At 41.4% G+C, this 25,017-nt stretch overlaps 1 protein-coding gene across 1 annotated transcript in view; it reads right to left on the bottom strand.

The window, feature by feature from the left end:
- KL (klotho) overlaps positions 1-25,017 on the bottom strand; it is a gene marked incomplete at its 5' end in the record, with an annotated part of 44,450 nt that extends 19,433 nt beyond the window's left edge. Inside the window, one exon of the mRNA XM_017863104.1 lies at positions 24,382-25,017. Within this exon, the coding sequence (XP_017718593.1) occupies positions 24,382-25,017 (636 nt within the window). The remainder of the gene's footprint in view (positions 1-24,381) is intronic.

Here is a 25,017-nt window from a genome sequence, read left to right as displayed (position 1 = left end):
CCCAGCTACTTGGGAGGCTGAGGTGAGAGGATCCCTTGAGCCCAGGAGTTCAAGGCTGCAGTGATCATGCCACTGCGCCCCAGCCTGGGTGACAAAGACCCTGAATCACTGTTGTGATGCCCATCACCATAGACTGATTTTGGGACTTTATGAAAATGGAATCAAACAACTATGTAAATAAATGTACTCTTTGTGTCTGGCTAATGATTGATAAGTTTCCAAAAATCAGTAGCTACTACACAAAGAATAGGATCTAGGAGGACAAAAGGGGAGAAAGGAGACCAGGTAGACAGCTATTGCAATGGTCCAGGCAAAAGATCCATGGTGGTTTGGACCAAAAGACATAGTAACAAGTGGCTAGATTTAGGCTATCATTGAAGGCAGAATCTGTAGAACTTGTTGATGAATTGGATGTTACTTGTGGCATGTGAGGTGGGGAAAAGGAATCAAGGAACTCAAAGAAAACAAAAAATAAGGAGTTGGGGAAGGGAAGGGATCCAGTTCTGTATAGGTCACAGGTCTGACTTTCAATGAAGATGCCTGGTACACAGCTGAGTATATAAAGCTGAAGTTGGAGAAGACATGGATGGTATCACCAATCACCCAAATATGTTTCAGGAGTAATACTGAACGGACTGCTTTTTGTTATCTATCATTCCTTAGATTTTTTAAAAATTGAAATGGAATAATTCTTAAAGGATTAATTCAATCCTACAAATAATCTTAATTAAATGGACTGAGACCAATGGTGGAAGAAATGAAGTGCAGCCCATAAACAGAAAATTATTCAAATAGCTCATTTATGTTTTCTCCTTACCCAAGAAAAGGGCCCTCCAGATGTTACTTTAGTTCTGAATTAAAGGTGCACGCTTTCAAACAGGTCAAAGGATTGAAAAAATTTTAGAATGCACTAGATATTTATTTTCCTTTTCTTTCTGGCACCCTATTACCTCAACTTCAAGAAGAGTATCGGGATTACATGTCTGAGGACTTCCTTAAAAGTCACTGCTACTGTGTGGTGTTTACATAAGCATGCCAACTAGCCTGATGTTTGTGTTCATACACCAAATTATTCCTCTTATTTCTATCGGCACTGTGGTTTATAAGCTGCAGTTCCTTAAGACAGAATTTCAAACAGCCTCCCACAAAACAACCACCTAATGGAACACATAAATAATTTCCCAAAAATAACTATCTACAACTTTATCCACAAAAAAAGCCTTAAAAGTTCCTTTTGTGCAGTTTCTTAAAAGTTGCTCAGGATTTAACCCATGCAAGGGGGCTCATATCTGCCTTCCTTGACACCCATTTAGACAAATATATGTGAACAGGCAGCAGCTTGGCACCCCTACCTGCTTTGGACTTCTCAGCAAATCAAATAAGTTGCATTTCTAGCTCTGAGTACCAAGCCTTACAGCCTTCTCCAAAGTAACAGGAAGACCGATAGAATCTCATATAAATGTAAACAGCATCACTTCCCAGCCCAGTTGTTTTGCTACAGCCAGGTCAGTTTCTCATTACTCCTCATCCAGGGCTGTACCTACATTGGATGCCAACCTACTAACCTTGAAGCTGCATTCTACTTTTCCTTCATTATCCATATCCCTTTCTGCCTTCTGTTTTGGTCTTGTCTCTTCTAAGAAGTAGTTCCTAATGAATGCCACTTACTCTTAGTACTATCTTCCCCAATTATTAACTGAAAATTCTCACTTCTTCCAAATTTGGCTCAATTCCCATCTCCCCCGTGAAGTCTTGTTTGGCTCCCCAGATGCATCAGGCATCCCTTTCCCAATGCGCCCCACCCACAAGCAGGAGTAAACACCATGCTTCTTCACAGTTCTTCTTAAATTGGTGGCTCTTCACCAAGGTTGTATTATACTCTCCCACGACAATAAAGTTGAATGGAAACAACTTGAACATCCAATAATGTGGAATTATTCATTCATTTATCCTTTCACTCAAATATTTATTAAGTAACTACTATGGGCCAGCTGTAATTCTTAAATTAGTTGAAACAACCTAAAGGGTTAACAAAAGAGATTAGTTAAAATAACTCAGGAATAAGACATTAAATGAAATAAATTATTAGCAACTAATGATCAGTGTTGATAAATAAATTATAGTTTATTAATTTTATGAGCAATAAATGATCACCATTGACAAATATAGCTTATTAAATTATAGATTATAGTTACCTATAGACCATGTACAGTATTACCTAATTTTGGAATAATACGTACAGATGTAAAATAAATTTACATGCCGGGCGCGGTGGCTCACGCCTGTAATCCCAGCACTTTGGGAGGCTGAGGCAGGCAGATCACGAGGTCAGGAGATCGAGACCATCCTGGCTAACATGGTGAAACCCCATCTCTACTAAAAATACAAAAAAATTAGCTGGGCGAGGTGGCGGGCGCCTGTAGTCCCAGTTACTTGGGAGGCTGAGGCAGGAGAATGGCGTGAACCCAGGAGGCGGAGCTTGCAGTGAGCCGAGATTGTGCCACTGCACTCCAGCCTGGGTAAGAGCGAGACTGTCTCAAAATAAATAAATAAATAAATAAACAAACAAACAGACAGGATTTTAAAGCATTTGTACAGAGAGAGCAGTTATAGTCTCCATTGAGTAGCACTATGGGCATATATTATTATTATTTATTCTTCTGCTTCTCTGATTTTCTGACTTTTACGTAACAAAATATGTATTGCTTTTTAAATAAGAAAATATTTATGTTTTCCAGTTTGAAAAACTGGAATTTTCAAGTTTGGAAAATTTTCTAGTTCAAATTATTTAGTATATTGTTTTTCTAAGTTGATGATGTCTGCTCTGCTTGTTTGGCTATGGTTTCATTTTTTCCCCCACAGGATGGATGGCATAGATTGCTGCAACTAATTTAGTCATTCACTTCTCAGTGATGATTTATTGAATTCCTAATCTCCTATTGTTATACCTTTCAGTCATTCCAATTTCTGAAAAAAATTGTTAGAAATGTTTTAAAAATTCCTGGCATATCAAAATTATCAATACTGGGAAGTCTAGTAACTGGGATTTATTTTTCACCAAATGGTCTAGTTGATTATTCTCCACCAAAATGTTTTTGACCATGTTGCATTTCATCAAATCATCTGGAACTCTCCCAAAAAAACTGTAAGACCCAAATAATTAAGCCAAACAATTGGACTGTCTTTTTTAGCCTGTGCCACCTCAGGGCAGATGGGTTAGGGGAAAAGAGCCTTTAAAATATCCCCCATAGTGGAATCTGGCCAGGGCTTAGGGAGGGCAATGGAGTGATGATCAGTCATATGCTCAAAATCATCCATTGCAGAATGCATTAAAATGTGAACAGCTGGATGTGGAAAACTGGCATGATACTGCCAAAATGCAGATACAATTAAGGTTCTGGACAAAGGTGGTGACTACTGAAAAGCAAAACAACAGGGCAATCTGAGAAATGTTTGGAAGTGCAGAATAAGAACAGCATGGTGCATTAGTTACACATTGCTCACATGCTCATGAAGAAATATTATTCGTGAGCTGGGTTGGGCACCACTAAACATTTCTTCCACTCTGGTCTCATCTGGCTGATCTAGGATGGTGTTGGCTGGGACAAATGGGACAGGTGGGTTCTGCCCCACATGTCTCATCCTCCAGTGGACTAACTTGGGCATTTTCTCATAGCAATTGCAGAGAAGCAAGAGGCTAAGCAGAAACTAATAAGCACTTTCTGTGTTTGCCAGCATTATGATCGTTGGCTAAAGCAAGTCACATGGATAAGCCCAGAGTCAAAGGAGAAGCTGAATGGACACCTAGAGTAGAGGACACTGCAAAGTTACATGACAAAGGGCATGGATACAATGAAGAGAGGACAACATTGGGGTCTTTAATTCAATCAGTCTATATCACGTAACTGACTAGACCTAGGCATTAAAAAATAAAGTATTAAAGTTGACAGCTCACGTGTAGTACACAGCTAGACCAAAAAATGAGTCAGTCTGGAAAGGTGAAGATATTTGTTGCTTTCTGGCTGGATCTACAGATTCAAAAATCTTTGTTGGTTTTTGAAAGGTGACTAATTTGGTAGATGGCATAGTTCTCATGCCAAGACATTTATTTAGTCATTTATTCAACAAATATTATCCAACACCTACTATATGTTGGATATATACGTGCTAAGAATACAGAAATGAGCAAAATCTCAAGCTTAGATGTATGCCATTACTTACTACATACTAACACTGATAGAAAAACTGACCCCCAATGTTCCCCGAGACACAATCTAAAAGAAGACACATGATTCCTATATTAAGACCTTTTCACAAACCCCTAAACATTAGTATACTCAATATCATAGCATTTTGCTTTCAAACCCTTGTTAAATCTTCAAGGTAAAAAAGTCTCCTGCTGTATATGATTGCTAAACCTTTTATTACTCTGTCCTAAAGAACTAAGTTTGAGATTAGATCGCCTTTAGAAATCACATGAAATTATGACACATGCTACTTTTGAGAAATAGTAAGATCAATAATAGGTTTATTTTATTTTGTTTGTGGTAAAACATACACAACCTAACTTCACTCTTTTAATTTTTAAGTGTACAATTTGATAATTGTTTTAGTAAGCATCTATTATGAACTATCATACTAGGTTCTAGAGATACTAAACATACATAAGGTAAAACACCTGCTATCATGAAATTTTTACCATTATCCACTGATTTTACATGAAATCTATAAAAATAAAAGAATACTGTTTTCTCTTCTTGTACTTCAAGTTGAATGACCCAAGCCAGGCCAATGAGATACCTTCCCTGAGATTGTTTTGCTGGAATAGAGGCATGTGACTCTCCTATATCTGGAGAGTAAGTGAATTTGGAGTTGCTGACATAGGAAGAGACTCTCTGGGATGAAAAAAGCCAAACTGACCCAAGCATAAGTGCATGTGTGTATGTCTGTGTGGTGTGGTGTGTGTGTGGTGTGTGCGCATGTGTTTAGTGAGGGAGAAAGAGAACCCTCCTTGACAAAATGGTTACTTTCAAGTCAAATACAATTGTTAAAATCTAAAGTCCCTGGAGTTCTTCCTCAATTCTTCGTCCTTGTCATAAAGTCCCTTTTCTTCCTTAAGCTAGTTTTAGTTAGGGTTAGTCAAATATAAATATAGAGTTCCTTAATACAAATATAATAAAACTTGAGATTCTACAAGAATCCACTTACTAAAGGTACACTCTAAAGTGTAAGATAAAGGCAAGATAAAGGCCAAGGTGGTTTTTGAAAATCATGTTGTAATTTTGGAGTTTTGTTACTTAAGATTGTTTTCTCTAGATTTTTCCAAAGTAGGTGACAATAAAGGGCTTATTTATTTGTATTTAAATAAAAACTTCCTTCAAATGAAATAAAAAAGATTCCATAACTCACCCTGGGTAAATGCATCAATACATCAGAGATTGAGCTTCTTGCTTCATTAATTTATCTGTACAGAACTAATCAACATTAGTTAAATCATTCTTTTCAATACTAAATCATGCTGCTGTGAAAATCATTCCAAGTCATTGATGCTAGGTTGTTAACAAAATATCCAGCTTGTGACCAGAATCCATCTAACCCATTAATCACAGAATTATTACTGAGACGCAGAGGGGTTCCAATTCCTGGTTTTTCTATCTCTGTTTTTCTAATAGCAACAAAATGAGAACCATGAGGGAACAGGTAGGGAGGCATAGGCTAGATGAGAAAAAGAGACAAGAAGATAAGGAACTCAGATAAGTGATGTTTTCCACAGGGTCAGCAAAACTATCCCATGGTTCATCAGTCAAATAGGATCTTTTCAGTAAACATCTGTTAGTATAATTGCCAATAATTCCACAATACCCTCATGAAACAGCTACTCTCCAATATCAACAAAACTGAAACAAGCATTTTTCTTCTATAATGGTCACTTTTATTTTCTAAACATTCTACCTCTGCCTCCTTATCTACTTCTCCTGCTTTAAGTTATCAACAGCAGATGCCAACAGACTCTCCTTAAGCCTTTCTTTAACAGGCTCATTTATAGCTCTTTGCTTTTGAAATAACTCAATTCGTCTTGCAGTAGAAAACACTTTTCACCCAAAGGAAAAGTGGCATGTGAGTGTGTGAGGATTTCTACATCATTGAACAGGATACAATTACAGGAAAACGAAATACACTTTATGGAGTGGTGGACAGCAGAAAGTCATCAGCCTGCTCTTTCCCCTTCTTTTCCATTTGCCTTTTTGTGGTAGCAGGTTCTACATAGTCTTAAGTCAAAGTTTTTCATAATACAAATTCCACTTGTGGAATCAACCTATGAGTAGCCTCAGCAATTTGGAAAATCAAAGTAGAAGAGATTAGGAAATATCAGAGTGCACTGCATGTAATAATGATAAGTTTTTTCTGTGAAAATTTTGTTTCAATGGTGCGTGTACAACATGGAAAATGCCTTTCTTACTATAGGTCAAGATCAAAAATGTGTGAAAGTCAATGGTCTAAGTGGAGGGAGATTTTTATTCCAGAAGTATTTATTGAGAACCTATTGCGTGCCTGGCATGATTCTAGCACTTTGGGGTACAACAGGGAACAAATCAAAGAAAAACCTCTGCCCTCATGGAGATTCCATTTTAGCAGGAGGAGCGATAGCCAACAACAAACATAATAAATGTAAATTATAAAGAATGTTCTAAGGCAATATGTGCTATGGAGAAAATAGAGTGAGATAAGGGAGGCCTAGGGTGCCACGGAGAGGAGATACATTTTATTCTATTTTATTTTATTTTTGTGGCACTCACAAGAGTCATTATTTTCCTTTCATTAAATGTGTTGTGATTTTCATCTTTTCATTTACATCTCTACAGAACAAAATCTGTTTGTGTCCCTATTAGGCAAGAATCCTTCCCATCGCTATCAGTTTTCTACAAGTTAAAAACTACCCTTACAGAACTTAAAATGCCCTAATCCATGGTAAGTAGCAAACTGAACAAAGGTGCACTGCCTTCTGCACCCCAGAGAATCAGGATAGGAGAATGGGATTAACTAGGCAGGCCTGCCTGAGGCCTCAGCCCAGATGGACACCAATAATCCTGCCTCATTTCCAAGTCTAGGAAAATTTTCTGTACAGTCTCCCTTTGTGACCACAAATAATCTCCAAAGATTATATTTTATCACACAGAAAAACCTGGTTTCCTTGAGCTTTAGCCAGATTCATTTACAAATGTTTGTCAAGGGGTGTTAATTAACACTCTATAAGCCTCTTGGCTCTACAGTGTAGAACATATTAAATCCAAAGAAACAGCTTCTCTCTGGGGATTTCATAAGGAATCTCAGATTGCCTTTTCAAAAGAAGGCAATCTGAGGGTGTGTGTTTATCTTTTTTAAAAAAACATTGCTTTTATACTAGAGGGTTTGTGTTTGTCTGTTTTTATCTTTTAAAAAAATGCTCTTATTGGTTCTTCTATTCAGAAGCTAAAAAAACAAGCCCAATAAATTCATTATCAGACAGTTTCATGCACAGTACCTGTAAACTTGGTGACTTCCTGTCTCCTCGAGGCCCCCAGAAGTAGTCTTCTGTGCTGCTCGTAAAGTGGGTTGCAGGAAGTAGAGAAGACTAGTTCCGGGGGCCTCCAGGAGACAGGAAGTCACCAAATGGGGGTGGCTAGGGGTGTGCCTCCTTTGAGAAAGGAACTTGTGACCATAGATTTAAAGAAAGTGGGGGTTGGTTCTGTGGCTATGGGTGTAGGGCAGGATGGGAAGAACCTTCCAGGCAGGGAGAAGAGTAAGAAAAAATAATGCCCCAAGGCGCAAATGCAAGACCTTCAGTGTGGCTGGATGGCGTGGGGCAGCGGGGCAGGAGTCAGAGTTAAGACAACATGTGTTGAAACACCTGCGAGAGTGTTTCCAGAACAGAGAACTGCAGCGTTAACTGCTGTTTGATCTCATACGACGAAAGGGAAATTTTTAAAACGGCAAGGCTTAAACATGAAAGGAAAAGGAAAAAAAAAAGCTTTTAATCAAATTGTAAATGACATGGTTTTTCACTTTCCCATCTCCCGTATTTCTCACTGAGTAGCAGTAAACACAGGAAACAGCCACGCATAAGTTATACTGTAACTCCTCATAAGGGATCCTCTGGTTTATTTCATTTTTCGGAAATGAAAATTGTGAAGGAAGAACAAAGAGAGATCTGAACTGAAATGCACTTTTTCAGGACTGCTATTTGAGCTATCATGTAATAATTACTTCATTAAGCAAATATTTACTCAGTAGGCAAATTGAGGGGTCAAATCATAGGTACCCGGAATAATTACAGTATAATTCTCAAAGTGAAAACGCCAGAAGACGGAATTTTTTTTTTTTTAAATGCAATGGCGATTCAGAGGAAGGAAAGATTCTTTCTTGCGGAGGGGAAATCAAGGAAGTCTTCCTGTAGGAGGTAGTTTCTAAACCTTATATTGAAATATGTAGATCCTGGAGAGTCAGAAAATGGCATTCCAGGCAGATCACTGTGAGCTAGAAAGCCAGTGATACTGTGGCAAAATGTATTTTCTACAGAAAAGAGATGGATATCTCCCATGCCCCATGATCTTTTACGATATAACCTGGCCATTCCTCTCATTGGCGGATCTGTGGACCCTCCCCCTTGAATCTGTGGACATGTGACTGCTCTGATAGAAATGAAGCTGTGTGATATCAAGAATAAGTAAAACGAAGAAGAAAAAGGAAAAAGAAGTCCATACCACTTCCTCCTAGTTCTCTTGGGATGCTTGCCAGGAGGGCAGCTAGCTTCCATGTACAGAGGCTACTAATCTGAGACCACTTGTGTAAGCGAGGTCAACAGAGATGCTCTGGTCCACAGCCAGCCTCGACCGCCAATCACTGAGCCGTCTTGCATGCCCCACCCCGTTCAAGCTTCAGATGACTGCGGACCAGAGGAAAACTGCGTGGGTGAGCCCTTCCCTAATCCTGACCCATACGTTTGTAAACTAAATAAAATGGTTATTTAAAGCCATTAAGTCTGGGGGTATTACACAGAAATAGTAATGGGAACAGATGTATCTGGGTTAGTGTTTTTGTAATTATGTAATGATGACCCTCTCCGATGTTAATGAAGGTTAAAGACGTTAGTGGCAAGTCACGACTAACATTCTTCTCCATTTCAGATGCTGATGTGGACGAGGATGGTCTAAGCATCTGCTAGCACACCCCCAGATGTAACCTGTGCAGTGCAGGAGGCAGCCTGGAGTCATCGAATGTACACTGGGAATAGGGGTTCAGAAAACCTGAGTTTTGACCCCAGCTCTGACCCTTGTTACCCACAGGAAAGTCAGCTAAACTCTCTGGGCCTTTCAATGAATTTACCTGCCCCCAAATACAAAAAAAAAAGCACTCTAGAAATTATCAAGCATTATCCAGTGGTATGGGTTTTTAAATTACTTTAAATTAATAAATTCATTTACATAGTTTAAAATCAAATAGTATCAAAGGCTTATCATGAAAACAGTAAGCATCTCCCCCAACCCCGTCTCTAACCCCGACTCCTGCTCCCCACTGGCAACCTTTTAGCTCTTTCTTCTCGTAATGCCCATCATATTTCTAAATACTATGCTACTGTGAAATTTAATAATTCATTAGGATAATGAGGAGTTAGCTCTTTTACATGCCCCATTTTCTTCCCTTATTTTCCCAAATGTCTGTTCTTATTTAAATCATTGTTAGTATTTACATGAAGGTTCCTATATAAATGTTCATTTTAGAGCCAAATAGGACACTGTAACATTTCCCTTTTCTGAACAGCTTTTAATTTTCCCTTGAATAAATAATGACCTCATTATTAAGCTTGTGTAATATTCCATATGTGATTTTTTAATGTGTTAATGATTCTCTATCATGTTTTCTACCATAGTATCTATTCTGTTGAGTCTACTTTTTCACCCAGAGCTCTTCGTTCCCTGCTAGAACCTTCCAGCCTCCAAGTCTAGTCTGGATTAGATGCTGTCAAGAGCTGCTCTCATCCTAGGAGTTTCCTTTATTTCTTATTGATTGAAACCATACTTTTTCTATATCCTATTTCTTCCTATGTATTTACTACAATTTTGCCGGTGCATATCTTCCATTAGCTTCTTAGGAAACATGACGTTGAAGGTGAGCTTTCAATATTCCTACATGTCTGTACATTCATTGGAATAGGAACTCAGTAGGCTCTTTAAAGTTAAAAGCTCATGTTCTTCAGTTCTGGGGCACTTTATTGTATTATGTCTTTACTAATTTCCTGACCTCTATTTCCTTATTCTCTCTTTCCAGAACTTCTATTAGTCCGACGTTGGATCTTTATGAATATCCTTTAAATCTTTTTCCCTTTTGAAAATATTTTCTATTTCTTTATCATCTTGTACTATTTTTACAGCATTGCTTTTACCTTACTTTTCAAACATTTTACTAAATATTTTATTTCAACTATTGTGTTATTGGTGTTGAAGAATTTTCTGATTGTTCCTGTTTCAGTTTATGTATGTGTTTAATTTCCTGCATAATTTATTTTCCCTGGTTTGCTTTTCTGTTTATTTTATTCTGTTTCATGTTGATAACTTTCCTCAAATGTCTTTCACCAGCAGTTTTGATTGTTACCCCTTGCCCTTCTATTGTACCTGCTCCTTTTTAAGGCTGGGTTCCTGATTATTGCAGGAGATAAGACTCCTGATGTGGGGAGTCTGCATGCCATTCCAAATTCATCATCTCCAAGTGTGATCTGGCAAAATAATTTGCACTTATGATCATGGAACGGCCATCAGTTACTTCGAGAGATTTTAGGAAATAAGGTGCTTGAAGAATGAAAATTTTCTCAACTTTAAAAGGGAAGATACTGTGAATTTCAGAAATAATAGACTCGAGCAAAATTAGGTAATGGTTAACAAAAATGCATCAGTACTATGGAAGGGAAGAGAACTAGGAGGCAACATGGATTCCTAGAATAAACTTACCAAACTTACCTCAGATAATTTTTATTGTATTATGTAGTGCTATGATTTGAATGCTTGCCCCTCCAAAACTCATGTTGAAATTTAATTGCCATTGTAATAGAATTAAGTGAGATCTTTAAAAGATCTCACTTTAGGCCAGTTAGGCCATGAGGTCTCTGTCCTCATCAATGAATTAATTCTGTTATCACAGAAGTGGGTTATGTATCTCAGGAATGGGTTCCTTATAAAAGGATGAGTTCAGCCTCCTTTTGTCTCTCTCTTGCCCTCTCACCTTCCACCTTGGGAGAAGGCAGCAAGAAGTCCCTCACCAGATGTCAGAGCCTTGCTCTTGGACTTCCCAACCAACAGAAGCATGAGGAAATAAATTCCTCTTTTTTAAAAAATAAATTATCTAGTCTCAACTACTCTTATAGCTGTACAAAATGAACTAAGACATATAGCATATCTGGGAACACAATAGTCACCTCTGTACGTAATAATTTTGACAGTTGCTAAACATTTTTGTGACATTCTTAGGGTCAAGAAGAAAAGTAGAGTGCAAATAAGATAGTACTGTTGCCACTCAAAAAATATATTTTAAGAGCATTCATTGGTTCAACAAAAACTTACTGGCTGCTTATTAAGTGTCAGATATGGGTCAATGTTTGAAACATTGATTCATGGGACAGATTGACTTGAGAGAAGGTGACTAACAATATCCCACAAGGTTTATTCATAACCCTATTTCTTTTTAACTTGTTATCATCAAAGGGATGAAAACTCACAAAGGCATTAATCTAAAACTTTGGAAATCCTCCAGAACTTGAATCCAAAAGAGCTCTACAGATTGGAATGCTATAAATATGTGCTATAACTAACAAAATTAATATTTAAAGTGATGGAAAAAATATTTATGTCTTTTTTAAATTAAAAATACAAGTAATATATGTTCATGGTTTAAAATGTCAAAACAACTTACAACTTACAAGAAAAATCACAGTTCCCTGTCCTACACTGCCCCAGTTCCCCCAGTTCTCCTCTCTAGAGGCAACCACTTTTGACCTTAAACCGTTTTCTTTTGGAATTTACATCTCCACACATCCACACTTCCGAAAGTATCCACTGACTTCCTATTATACTAGATGAAGGTTTAGCTCTCTTACACAGCCAATTTAGTTATACAACAGTTTTTGGTTTAACTGACATTCGGTATTGACATTATTCCACCAACATGAATATCATTCACAGCTGGACATTGTAATGTAGTAAATAAGACTATGTTTTCCTTCTTACTTTTGTTTCCTTTGAAGTTCATAATTGCATTGCTTTTTCATTTGCTCTGTTTTCTTTGGGACTGTGGATAATTCTTCCCTCAATTTCCAATAGACTCTCAGCAGAAACTTCCCCAGGGAAGTCACATTAGCCTCCAGTATTTTGGGGGGACCCACTTCTGGAATCTCCCCTGTTCTGACCTGGCTGATCTTAGTCTGCTGCACATCTGACATCATGGGTCTACAGTTCATCATCCTTTTCCTGGGTTAGACCTGCTCTTTCATAGGTCCCATGTCTTCCTCCTTGTCTTCATCATGTATGTGGCGGTTACCCTCCAATAATTTCCTGAGAAAGGGTTTATGGAAGATTGATTTTTTGGGACTTTGACTCTCATGAATGATTGGCAGTTTAGTTAAGTATCAAATTCTAGACTGGAAATAATTTCATTCCCTTCCCTGAAGGGCACTCCTCACTAGTCTTTGTGATGCCCTGGAAATGCACTGCTCAGTGTTCCTGCTATAAGGAGCACAGTTGACTGAGGCCATCAGTTGCTACCCCTTTGGATCTACCATTGCAGTTGATCCTGAGATCATGTTTCTCATCGGCTACTCCTAGATGACTAAACATGGCAGGGGAACGAATGCAGGCCCATTTCAGCAAGATGTGGACTCCGCCAGTGGGCAGCATTTGTTCAAGGAGTCCCCATCAGCCTGCCTGGGTTGTTCTGAGACCCACAGTGCCAACTGAAACTCTTCCCAGCCCATCCTTCTTCCTGCACACTCTCCTTCATAGTTGTTGGACACACATCATTATCCAAAGATTCACTGTCTCTCCTAGCTCCCTTCCCCTTTATCCTTTACAATTCTTTCCTCAATAAATTTCTTGTACATCTAATCCTATCCTGATATGTACTCGTTTTGGGACTCAAACTAACACAAGAGGGGTTAGAGAACCAGCTCATTCACTTTCTGGAAGGCAAAGAGAATGCCATTCTAAGTGTTGTGTAGGGGCAGATAGTCCCTTTGCACGAATGGTGCCTCAATTGCTAAATATTTCAACAGCAGTAACCTGGGAAGATATCCTGGTGGAGAATGCCATTGTAGGTGCAATGATTTAGGCATTCCCTGCCTCCAAGGAGATGGAATTGAATACTTTCTGGTATATTGTATTGAGACTCTGCAGAGAGATAATGAGAAACTGAGGGCCAACAACAAACAGTTAAAGGCTCAATATAAGGACCAGAGCCTTCTCTCCTGCAGGGGAAGAGTAGAGAAACTTAGCAGCAGGCCTAGGACCTGATAGACTCGCGAGATTTAGGGATGTTTAAATGCTCAGCCAAGGCAGATCAGTTATGTCAAGGTCAAGGCCCTAGTTGAGGAAACCTTGGAATATCTGGAGCTTACAGAGGTGGCCCATTCTTCCCTGGTAAGAGATAGCACTTCCTTATGCTGAAGAGGTCTCACCCCTAAAAAGCAACAGGTGCACCCCTCAGGAGCTGACCGGGCACTAACTACGATTAAATCCCAGCTTAACCCACCTGGAGACAGCTGGGCCTGATAGAGGAGAAAAGATATTATATCCCAACATTGCTTCAAGATTGAGCATGCACTGCAGATCCTGAGGAGTAGCACTGGGGTCCTTGACCAAGGAACTGGAACTTAACACAGGACAAGAAAGAATTCATTATCTAGGGAACACTTTCTCCAGAAGTATGTTTTCACAATACAGCAAGGACCCCAGGAGACGCGGTCAAGTTGCTGCTAGAGTGGCTCTGAGAAGCCTGTAGAAAGGAATGCCCAATGCTGAGCAGGCGGAAATGCCTGACATTGTTGCCCTAACAGCTGATAAAAGAATCAAGAAGCAGAGGGAAGCTGGCATGCAAGAACCAGTATATTATGTGAGGTCAAACAACCCGCCAGAGGACAGTGTTTCCCAGGAGACAGAGCATTCACTGCACCATCAGGAATATACTCATGGGGGTGCCAATCTCACCGAGACATTCAGTGGGGGCACCGCTCTCCAGGCCAGGGCTGCTGGTAGCAGAGGGGTCACAGAGCTGGGCTTGTCGCCGCCCACAGGGATGGTCAGATCTTGAAGTTATAGAGGCCAGATCATGAGTGGTGCTTAACTGCCAGAAGCCAGGGAATTGTAAAGATGGTTCATAGAGCATGGCTACATAAAAAGTGATTTGTACAGTTCCCCGACTTAGCCAATTTTCCAAGCTATAACTCACTGACTGAAGAGGTGCCCAGGTCCCTAGGAGGCAAGACCCTGCAATACACAGAGGTTTGACTCCCCCAGTTCTTCCCATTCAATATGAAAATGCATATTCTCCAGCTGTAGGAAATTTTCTGGAATTACTTCATTATTTCCTTTCCTTCTATGTCAGTTACCTATTGCTGTGGAATAGGCCGTCCCCAATTTAGGGAATTGAACTAATAAGAATTTATTTTTTTCCTCTTGCTTCTGTGAGTTAATGGGGCTTGGCTGGGGAAATCCAGTCTTGAGTATGCAGCTAGGGAAGGAACACTGCAAGGGAGAAGTCACTGGGGGGAGAAGGAAGGACAGAGGCTAGAAAGAGCTCAGTCCTGCCCATGAACTATACAGTAATCTTTACATACCTATTCATACAGCTGAGACATACCATGGGCTGCCTTTTAATAATCATACGTCAACATTTTAATAACCAATTAGTATTCCACTGTATAAGTGTGCCAATATTCCTCTGATTACCTTAACACATTTAGGTGACATCCAGTTTTAAAGAATAAACCACCATCTGCAGTAAATTTCCTCTTATCTTTGCACATTGAAGATGAAATTTAATGAGATTAAAAGTTTGAAAATAAACTACAAAAGATGACAGGGATGTCTGGCTTCACAGCAATTCACAAGGTGGGGGGGAAAACCTGAGAGGTTTTAGCTGGCTGCAAACTCATTTGAGTCTGTGGTAAGGGGACAGTCAAAATTGTTAATGCAATCTTGGATGGCATGAACAAAATTCAGTGCCTAACAAGAAATGTAATCACCGAAGTCTCCTCTGAACACTGGGGGCACTGCTTGGTTCTGCACAGCAAATGTTAAGAGAAGCCTTGGAAATTCCCCGGCTTTCTTCTCCAGCTCCTCATCCTTTCCCACCTCACGCTTCAGGCATTCCAAAGGATCTTGTGCTGTGGTGGGAATGGCCACACTGTCTCACCTGCACTGACTTTGCAAGGGATGTTTCCTAGAAGGGCACAATGCCCTTCTTACTTTGTGTGCCCAGCAAGCCAAGCCTGGCAGCAGGACCCACTACCTATTTTTATAAATAAAGTTTTATTGAAACACAGCTGTGCCCATTCATTAACACATTGCCCATGGCTGCATTCATGCTGCAACTACAGAACTGTGTACTAGTTGCAACAGACACTGTAGGATCAGCAAAGTCTAATACTTAGCCCTGCATAGAAAAAGTTTGCCAGCCTCTGATCTTACAAGTATTGCTTTCCCTGACTGCTCCCATACTACCTCCCAAAAACGCTAACCTATCTCTCCTTTCTTGAAATAGGTACCTAAGCAGGTACTATTTCTCTTACTGTAATTATTTTACTGTAATTATTTGACAACTACCTCTCCCCTACTAATCTGTGACATGAGGGCAGGAGTCTTACCTCATCCCTCTTTTTGTGGCAACCTGAGACCTACCACCCTAAACCCCAGCCATTCTCCTAGAGCAAGGGGCAACCCTGCAGAATCAGAGAGAAGCCTTTGTCCTCTGACAATGCAGAGACTTGGAAATGGCAGCTCTGGCCAACAAGGAGTAAAAAGGCCCCCAGGTGAGGAGCCCCCTCACAGTCCGTGCCAGGTAGATAGGAGGAAGCTGAACCTCTCGTGCAGCCCAAGCAGTGTACTTTTAGTGAGAAATGTCCACGCTATGAGTTGTGTTTGACCGCAGACAATTTCAGGGAGAATGTAGCTGAGCCCAAAGTGAGAGGCCCCTACCACTGTCCCCGCACCTGTGCAGGACTGGCATAAAGGCCTGAGGGGAACAAGGGGATACAGGTCACTGTGGAAGAACTTGGGACACTGAATAGAAGAAAAGGCAGAGGAAAGAGGACCACATGATGAGAAATCCAAAGAGAAGAGGGGACATTCGGGGAGGTGGAGCAGCATCCCCAAGAGGATCCAACAGGGCTTAGAGGCAACGGGCTTGCCTCCTATACCCCCATCCTCCCCTGCAGCTTTGCAGCCGTCCTCTGGACCCTCACGAAAAGAGCCCTACAAATACTCCTCCCTTGGGAGCCAGGGCTCTGGACTCTCTACAGGGTCCAGCGCAGGGAGAACTCCAACCCCTCGTCCTCAGTCCTCTACACCCATCAGCAGGACAATGGTGATGGATGATGAGACAGAGGCAGGTCCCACAAATAACCCTAAACCCTCCTCACTGGGGAGATATGTCGACTTTCCCCTCTCTTCTCCTCCACCTTATCCTCAAACGTCAGAAGACAGAGGCACCTGTTCAAAGGTTACATTCGTATTCTCAGAATTCAACACTGCACCTGCCTGCCACGGGGTAAGGTCTCAAGAAATGTTACTAAATGTCCAGGCCCCTCCATGTCTTCTTGGAGCAGATGTTAGCATGAAGGAGAAAAATCTAGGAAGAACGAAACATACTGGTCTTTTCAAACATGTGAACGATGTCTTGTCAAAAAGTGACTTACTTTAATCTTTGAAATTAGGAAGGCAGAGAGACAGTCAGGGAGGAGTCCTGTGCTGCAGCAGGTTCAATATGAAAGACAAAATCAAGTGGGCAACTTGAGAGGAAATGAGTTCCTCCTGCTTCACAGGGTCAAGCAGAAGCTAACTGACCCCAGGAGAGCCACTGTAAGGAGTTCGTCCTGGGGAGAAGTGTAACCTGGGATTTCCCAGATTCCTTCTGATTCTAACACTCTAATTATCAAATAAAAGTGCACTTATAGACATGGAAATAACATTTGCTTAACCATTATATTTAAAATTCATGTATATCACTGCTTTCAGTTTGAGTATTTTATCGAGCTATAATGATACCGGTTCATGGATAACATGACATCTGTACTTCAAACAAAAAATGTTAATAAAAAATCTATTGAAATTGGGGCCACAAAAATTTAATCAATATTCATCTTTGGTTTAGTCAATATATCAAGTTATATCAGTCATAAACTTTAGTATGTATCTTTAACCACCAAGCTAGATCCAGAAAGATACTTGATAATATGTTTTATGTAAAATAGGTTATTTCAAAATGATTTGATAGTTTTGGTCAAATGCTATGGAAATAATTTCAAAGAAGAGGCAGATTAAGTAGTTAAGTGTGGCTACCGTGTCTAATGCATTTGTTTAATTCCTTCTAAACTGCTCAAGAGGACCATTTCTCAAGTATTTGCTATTATTATTGATAAAGTTATAACTCACTTTTGTAGAGCTTTTTGTGTTTTTTCAAAACATGTTGACATATATAAGGTGCTTTTAATTCTCACAATATGCCTGGGAGTTAGGCAATGTGGTAGAGCCTGCTGGTTATCCTAAATGATCTGTTCCCATCTGATTTCAACATAATAGAATCAGTCACTGAGCACACAGCTCCTCAGGGAACAATTATTTGCAGACTCCTTTTGACCACGTGACTGAGTTCTGCCCAACGGACAGTGATAGGTGCAGCTTCCAGGTCAGGCACTTGAAAGGCCACGTTTTCCCTCTTCCTCTCTTTCCTTGTCCACTGGATGAAACTGGGATATGTGCTCTGGAAATCAACAAAGGTCACATACATATCTGCCTAGCAAAATCTTCACTGTTCTTCCTCACTCTTTAAAATTCCTTCCCAGATACTGTGTGAGAGCACACTGCAAGTGCAATATTCCATTTACAAGAAAGAAAATGGACACGTTGAAACCAGAAACATGTATTTCACCTCTCCACTTATGCCTTTATTAAAAATTGTATTTCTTTCCTCTGTGCCAAACACTGAGATAAGCACTACAAATTGTAAAATAAATATGATAGGTAGTCTGTGCTCTTAGAGAGCCGCCACTGAGTAAATGATCCATTCTACTTGTGGTTATTGCAAAATGAAAATATTTGAGTCAAGTCTCTGAAGGGTAAGTAAGAGTTTACCCCAAGATAAACAGGGGAAAAAGGCATCCTTCAGGTTATCTTCGTACTCAGAATATATCAAAATAGAGCATATAAAAGTCACATTCTGCTTATCTGTTTAAATATAGACTTCAAGTATAACTTTGCATTTCTGGAGAAAATGTGGATCTCAGACAATTCAATAAGCTGTGTGTTTTTAATCACCTATTATTACTTGTCCTCCCAGTAAGCATGTATTCTATTCTCCTCCTACAGCTAAAATTTCCTTTATGCCTTAAAAGGAAAACATTCATTGAAAGAAAGATAACTTTTACACGAATTAATTATAATAAAATTCTAGTTTAGAGCAATGATATTTTTGAGAAGATAATTCAGAAGGCTTCTACGTGCAAAAGCCATGACTACTACACATTCAGCTGGCACCGTTGAGAGTTCATTCATTTTGCACCTGAGAAGTGCACACTGACATTATTTGAATGCTGAGTAGTTTACGTTTTCCTTCTTTTCTTCAACTCAAAATAATTGGCATTGTTAAAACGCTGCTATGATTTTGAAATGTTATTAATTCTTTTCCTATTTTTACATTTTTTCTTGGACTTGACCATAACCTTCAAAAAACAATGTGTTTCAAAAAGGAGTGGTTCAAGCTGTTTGGGAGACATTTTCACTATTTCTGACTAAATGCACTATTGAATTCAGTGGTATTCTAAAATTTATATTAACTTTCAATCCAGTTGATTATTCTAGTTATGTACAAAATACATATTTTTGAGATGGAGTTTCGCTCTTGTTGCTCAGGATGGAGTGCAATGGTGTGATCTCAGCTCACTGCAACCTCTGCCTCCTGTATTAAAATGATTCTCCTGCCTCTGCCCCCCAAGTAGCTGGGATTACAGGCACCTGCCACCATGCCTGGCAAATTTTTTGTACTTTTAGTAGAGACGGGGGTTTCACCATGTTGGCCAGGCTAGTCTTAAACTCCTGATCTCAGGTGATCTACCCGCCTCACCCTCACCCTCCCAAAGTGCTGGGATTACAGGTGTGAGCCACTGTGCCCAACCCCAAATACATTTTTTTTTTTTTTTTTTGAGACGGAGTCTCGTTCTGTCGCCCAAGCTGGAGTGCAGTGGCCGGATCTCAGCTCACTGCAAGCTCCGCCTCCCGGGTTCACGCCATTCTCCTGCCTCAGCCTCCTGAGTAGCTGGGACTACAGGCGCCCGCCACCTCGTCCGGCTAGTTTTCGTACTTTTAGTAGAGACGGGGTTTCACCGTGTTAGCCAGGATGGTCTCGATCTCCTGACATTCTGATCCGCCCGCCTCGGCCTCCCAAAGTGCTGGGATTACAGGCTTGAGCCACCGCGCCGGGCCCCAAATACATTTTAATGAAAGGAAAACGTCTAAAGTATTTCTCAAAAGTGCATAGTATATATAACTTGAGCATATATACAGTAGACAAATCGTTCACACTAATTAGTTGGGGAATAAAAATTAAACCAGCTAACAAAGTCCCTTCCAATATATACTCCTAAAGCTGGCCAGGAGACTTTACCACCTGCCCTTATTCTGAAAACTTCTTCATAATACTGCATGGTGACTACAGATAGCTTTTAACTAGACATTTTCACAATGAAATCATACATTTGATGATGAACCTTAAATTTTCACTGCAGATATCAGAGTCTGCCACATTATGTTTTCCTATTTTTTCTTACCAGATTAGGATTTGGTATTCTCTGTTCCATTGGAAAGTGGCTAGAAAGACTGACAAGGAGAGAAAATTCTAGTACCATGAATTTATAAAGGTGAAATTAGGCTATTCAGTAAACCAGAAGCTGAGCACCAAGGGAGGGCAAGATGCCATTTTCAGAGATACAGATGAAGTGAACAGGATTACCCCAGCTGGCGAAGGGGTAAAAGGGAGACAAATGGTTAATTAGAGGGAAGAGTGTGGGAGGAGGCATCCGAGCAAAGTGAAGTCCTGTGTGGGATGCCATAGAAGGAAGAGATGGCATTCAGGCATGGGGCCCAAGGGAGCGTGTGAGCTGGCTCTGGAAGAACAAGTGGGATTTGAATAAGCAAGGACTCTGTCTTGTCCACACATAATGTCACCCTGTAGAGCATCCATCATGGCACACTGCAGGGGGCAAGGCAGAAGCAAGAACCCCAGCAGTGAGGCTCTTCCCATTACCTAGGCAAGGTTGGATGGTGTCTTGCAGCTCCATCATAGTCATAGACAAGGGGAGAAGTGGTTTGATTCTGGACACATTCTGAAGGTAGGTAGAGCTGCAGGATTTGTTGATGGATTAGAAACAAGATATGAAAAAGGGGAGTAGTTAAGATTCAGGGTCCAACAACTGGAAGAGTAAAGTCACCATAACAGAGAAGGGGAAGCAGGAGTTTGGTATGGGATGTGTTCGATGTGACATGCCCATTAGACATCCACATGGAGAAGGCAGTTGTCTGTGCAAGTCTGACAGTCAGGGAAACCTGGGTGGAGACTCAAAATGCAGTCATCAGGATGTGGCGGTATTCAAAGCAGTGGCCTAGAGTGAATCTAGACAGAGCCCTGGGCCCTCCGCTATTTACAGGCAAGGTGAGGAAGAACAAGCAAAGGAGAGTAAAAGGGAATTGTCAGGGTGTTGAGAGGAGAAGCAAGGGAGAGCCAGGACCTGAAAGTCAAATTGAGGAAATGTTCAAGAGAGAAGAAGTGATGGCTTCAACAAACGCTGCAGACAGATGGGCTGAGACCTGCGCACTGACGCTAATGCTCAATAGTGCCGAGATTAATATCTCCTAGCCCTACTTCCTTATGTGAAAGAAGCTGTCTTTTTCACAGGTTCCTTGCACAAATGTCTGCAAGAATCTCAGGCAGTGAGGGGAGTCAACGGTGGGGAATGGGAACACGTGTATTTCCAACTTGATTCTAATCCTCTTAGAACCCATATACAGAACAAAGACTCAGAGGCACTGCTGGCGCTGAACTCCCCAACTACAGTCCCTACTGCTGATTTCGGGGGACATTAAGAACTTTCTTTCAAGAGCTGTGAAGGCTGAGCAGTTGGTCTTCAAGTCCAAGAGAAAAGGTGTGTCCTCCTGGATTACACTCAAATGAGCAAAGCAGCCTGAGCTCCAAGCTCTCTGTAGGAGACCTCTCTCTCTCTCTCTCACTTTCTCTCTCTCTTCGCTCTCTCTCTCTCTCTCTCTCACACACACCCACACACACCATTTTTGCCAAGGCTCACTCCAGCATGAGGAACCCACAAAGAACCCCAAGACCTCCATTCTGAGCAGGGCCTCCATTATTTGTCCTGCCATTTGTTTGTTCTGCCTCATGTCCTCCCGGCCATCAATGATTCTCGACTCTCTAGTGGGGGTCAAGCTTCCCATCATCCCATGGGATCTCCTTAGCCCATTTGTAAATTAGTGGAAACACAGAGGGAGTGAGGGCAGGGTGCTAGCCTGTCTTTATCCTTCGCCAACTTCGGATCCCAGAACAAAACTGGCCCCTAAGTCTGTGCAGCAGCAATGTCTAAGTCCCAGCTAAAATGCCCTGTTATCAAAATCTGCAGAATATATTTTATCTTTTTCAGGTAAGCTCAAATGCTTCTATCCTCTCTTCCCCGACCCCCATATACGCACCAAGAAATGTCATTGAAAACAGAATGAAAGTATCTCATACAACAAAATTAATTCAAGATACTTTCTTTGACTATGGAAACTCAATTCTAAACAAGATACAAGAATGACTAAACACCAAACTGAAAGAAATTTGAAAGCAAAATTAATATTTTACACCAACTAACAGTTTGTTTGCAGCATCAGCAAAATCAAGCATTCACCTGTTACTAATTTCCTCTAAATACAAAGTCCACCGCATTTCTAGGAAGGATGGTTAGTGTTTGGCAAATTTTTTGTGTTAAGTGTTGAAAAATATAACTGAGAAGTTAATCAGAGGACCACAAGTGGGCACAAAGATTTAAAACATGTTGATTATTTAAAACACCAGAGCACCAGAGAGCACGCAAGTCTTTATCTTATAATAAAATGATCCTATAAGTCACTATAATAACAACTGACTACTTTGTACACACGAGTTTATCCTAGGGACTCTAAAAATAGAACTTGTAGGATTTAAATCTAAAGTAAAGATTTTACGGGCATGATCTATTAGATCCTCCAGCTGATCCATTTATTTCCTTCCAGTATGAACTGATAACTTGCTTATGTTTTCTTCAAAAAGTGAGACCATTCTTCCCATAGTTTTTCTATCACCAACCATACACTGGTGGTCTTTAGGGTTTCTCAGTTCCATAAAAGAATTGAAAAAGTGTAAGAATCACTGCTCTAAAGCACCCTTATGAAAAGACATACGTAAGCATGAAATCACAAAAATCACTATGTGTTTCCAAACAAATCCAACATTCTTTTATGGCCAGTAGCAGCAAACAGGTTTTGTGGAACCGACATAAAATCTAATTTAGCCATTATTACAACATTACCAGCAGCTCAGAGCACTAAGTTACCTCAATATCCCAGTAGTGCTCTGCCCATATTATCTATGAATTTAATTAAAAGTGTTTAGAAATGGTTTTCATACTGACTTTGTTCAGAATATGTGGCTGAATTCTAAATTTAAAAATAGGTCTTCCAGGCCGGGCGCGGTGGCTCAAGCCTGTAATCCCAGCACTTTGGGAGGCTGAGACGGGCGGATCACAAGGTCAGGAGATCGAGACCATCCTGGCAAACCCAGTGAAACCCCGTCTCTACTAAAAAAAATACAAAAAACTAGCCGGGCGAGGTGGCGGGCGCCTGTAGTCCCAGCTACTTGGGAGGCTGAGGCAGGAGAATGGCATAAACCCGGGAGGCAGAGCTTGCAGTGAGCTGAGATCCGGCCACTGCGCTCCAGCCTGGGCGACAGAGCGAGACTCCGTCTCAAAAAAAAAAAAAAAAAAAAAAAAAAAAAAAAAAATAGGTCTTCCAGTAGGCCCACAAGACATCAAAATTGGGTACCAAAAGTTGTACATTTAAACACTTTTATTAAAATGTTTATACATGTACATATTTTATTGTGGCACAAAACTCTGTACAAAGTGTACTAACAACTGACATGATTATAAATGAATCCCCAAAACAATGGTCCCTAAATTTGAACACTAAGGAGAAAACAATGGTACCTAAATTTGAACACTAAGGAGAAAAAAGGAGGAAGAAATACTTGCGACCACTTGACCATGGCATATAAATATTTCTTGCTGTCAAAATTAATAAAATCTTTTACACAGGGGTGTTACAATTGATTTTATCAGGCTAACAATGTCATAAGTGGGGAACCCTTTCAACTGTAGAGAGCACTGTGGAAATACAGGTGTGGTAGAACAATCTGTATCACCCTGCAGTTGTTTCTGTGTTTCTATGACTAGCTTTGAGATTGTATAAAGTGGTCTTCACACCCCTGGTGAATAAGTTTGGTGGAAGCAGTTCCCTACCCTACCACAGAAGGGACCTCCAAACACAGTTTAAAGCTGACTCTCGAGGAGTTGTGTTTTGACATTTTCGCAACAGTGTGAATTCGTGCCACAAGCAAGACAGATCTTATTGGATGAACACTGAACTCGTGACATCTCCACAGACAGGAATTCTCTCTGAGCGGCTTAAGAACAAACGTGTTTCTTTCATCCACCCTGCTCATTCTCTCCCTGTAGTTTCCCCTAGCAAATCCTCCCCGCCATCACCTCTAGGAATTCCTCTACACCCAGAGAAAGGAGTTCCTTTCCTCACTGCTGAAACCGATTCCCACTTCCTTTCCACAGATGGACTCCAAGGGGCACTTACTCATGTGCCCACTGAGGGATTTCTCTCCTAATTCCACACTTTCCAACGGAAGTCAGAGCTGCTCAGTTTCCCCCTGGTGACCACATACACGTGTCCAAGTGAAGCCTGTCTGGGGGAGTCTCAGTTCCCACACTTCCCCCTGGCCCCACCTGGGGCCCTCTGTCTCCCCTGCGTGACCCTCCGCCTGGCCCCTCGCACTCACCAGGAGGAGGTTGTGCGCCACCAGGTACCCAAGCCGCGGGCTGCCCCGGATGCCGGGGGCCAGGCGCCCGGTGGCGTAGCCGTGCCAGGCCACGACGTAGGGGTTGTCGATGGTGATCCAGTACTTGACCTGGCCGCCGAAGTGGCGGAAGCAGAGCTCCGCGTAATCCCTGAAGTGGTCGGCCAGGGCGCGGTTGGCCCAGCCACCGTAGGCGTCCTGCAGGCGCTGGGGCAGGTCCCAGTGGTACAGCGTGACCACTGGCTGCACGCCCAGCTCCCGCAGCCGCTCCAGCAGGCGCCGGTAGTAGCGGAGCCCCTCGCGGTTGGGGACGCCCGCGCTGCCATTGGGGAGCACCCGCGCCCACGAGATGGAGAAGCGGTAGTGGGTGACCCCGAGCTCGCGCAGCGCCTCCGTGTCGCGGAAGACGTTGTTGTAGCTGTCGCTGGCCACGTCCGCGGTGGCGGGCTGCGGCGGCGACGGGGCGCCCGACGGCAGATTGGCGATCCGGGAGTCTCCCGGGGGTGCCAAGGGGTGGTGGGTGAACGTGTCCCAGATGGACGCACCCTTGCCGTGCTGCTGCCAGCCGCCCTCGGTCTGGTAGGCGGCGCTGCCCACGGCCCAGAGGAAGCCGTCGGG

Source organism: Rhinopithecus bieti, unplaced genomic scaffold (assembly GCF_001698545.2).
Source record: "Rhinopithecus bieti isolate Rb0 unplaced genomic scaffold, ASM169854v2 scaffold_65226, whole genome shotgun sequence".
Classification (NCBI taxonomy): domain Eukaryota; kingdom Metazoa; phylum Chordata; class Mammalia; order Primates; family Cercopithecidae; genus Rhinopithecus; species Rhinopithecus bieti.
The sequence above is the reverse complement of the archived record's forward strand: the minus strand, read 5'-3'. Positions and strand labels throughout refer to the sequence as shown.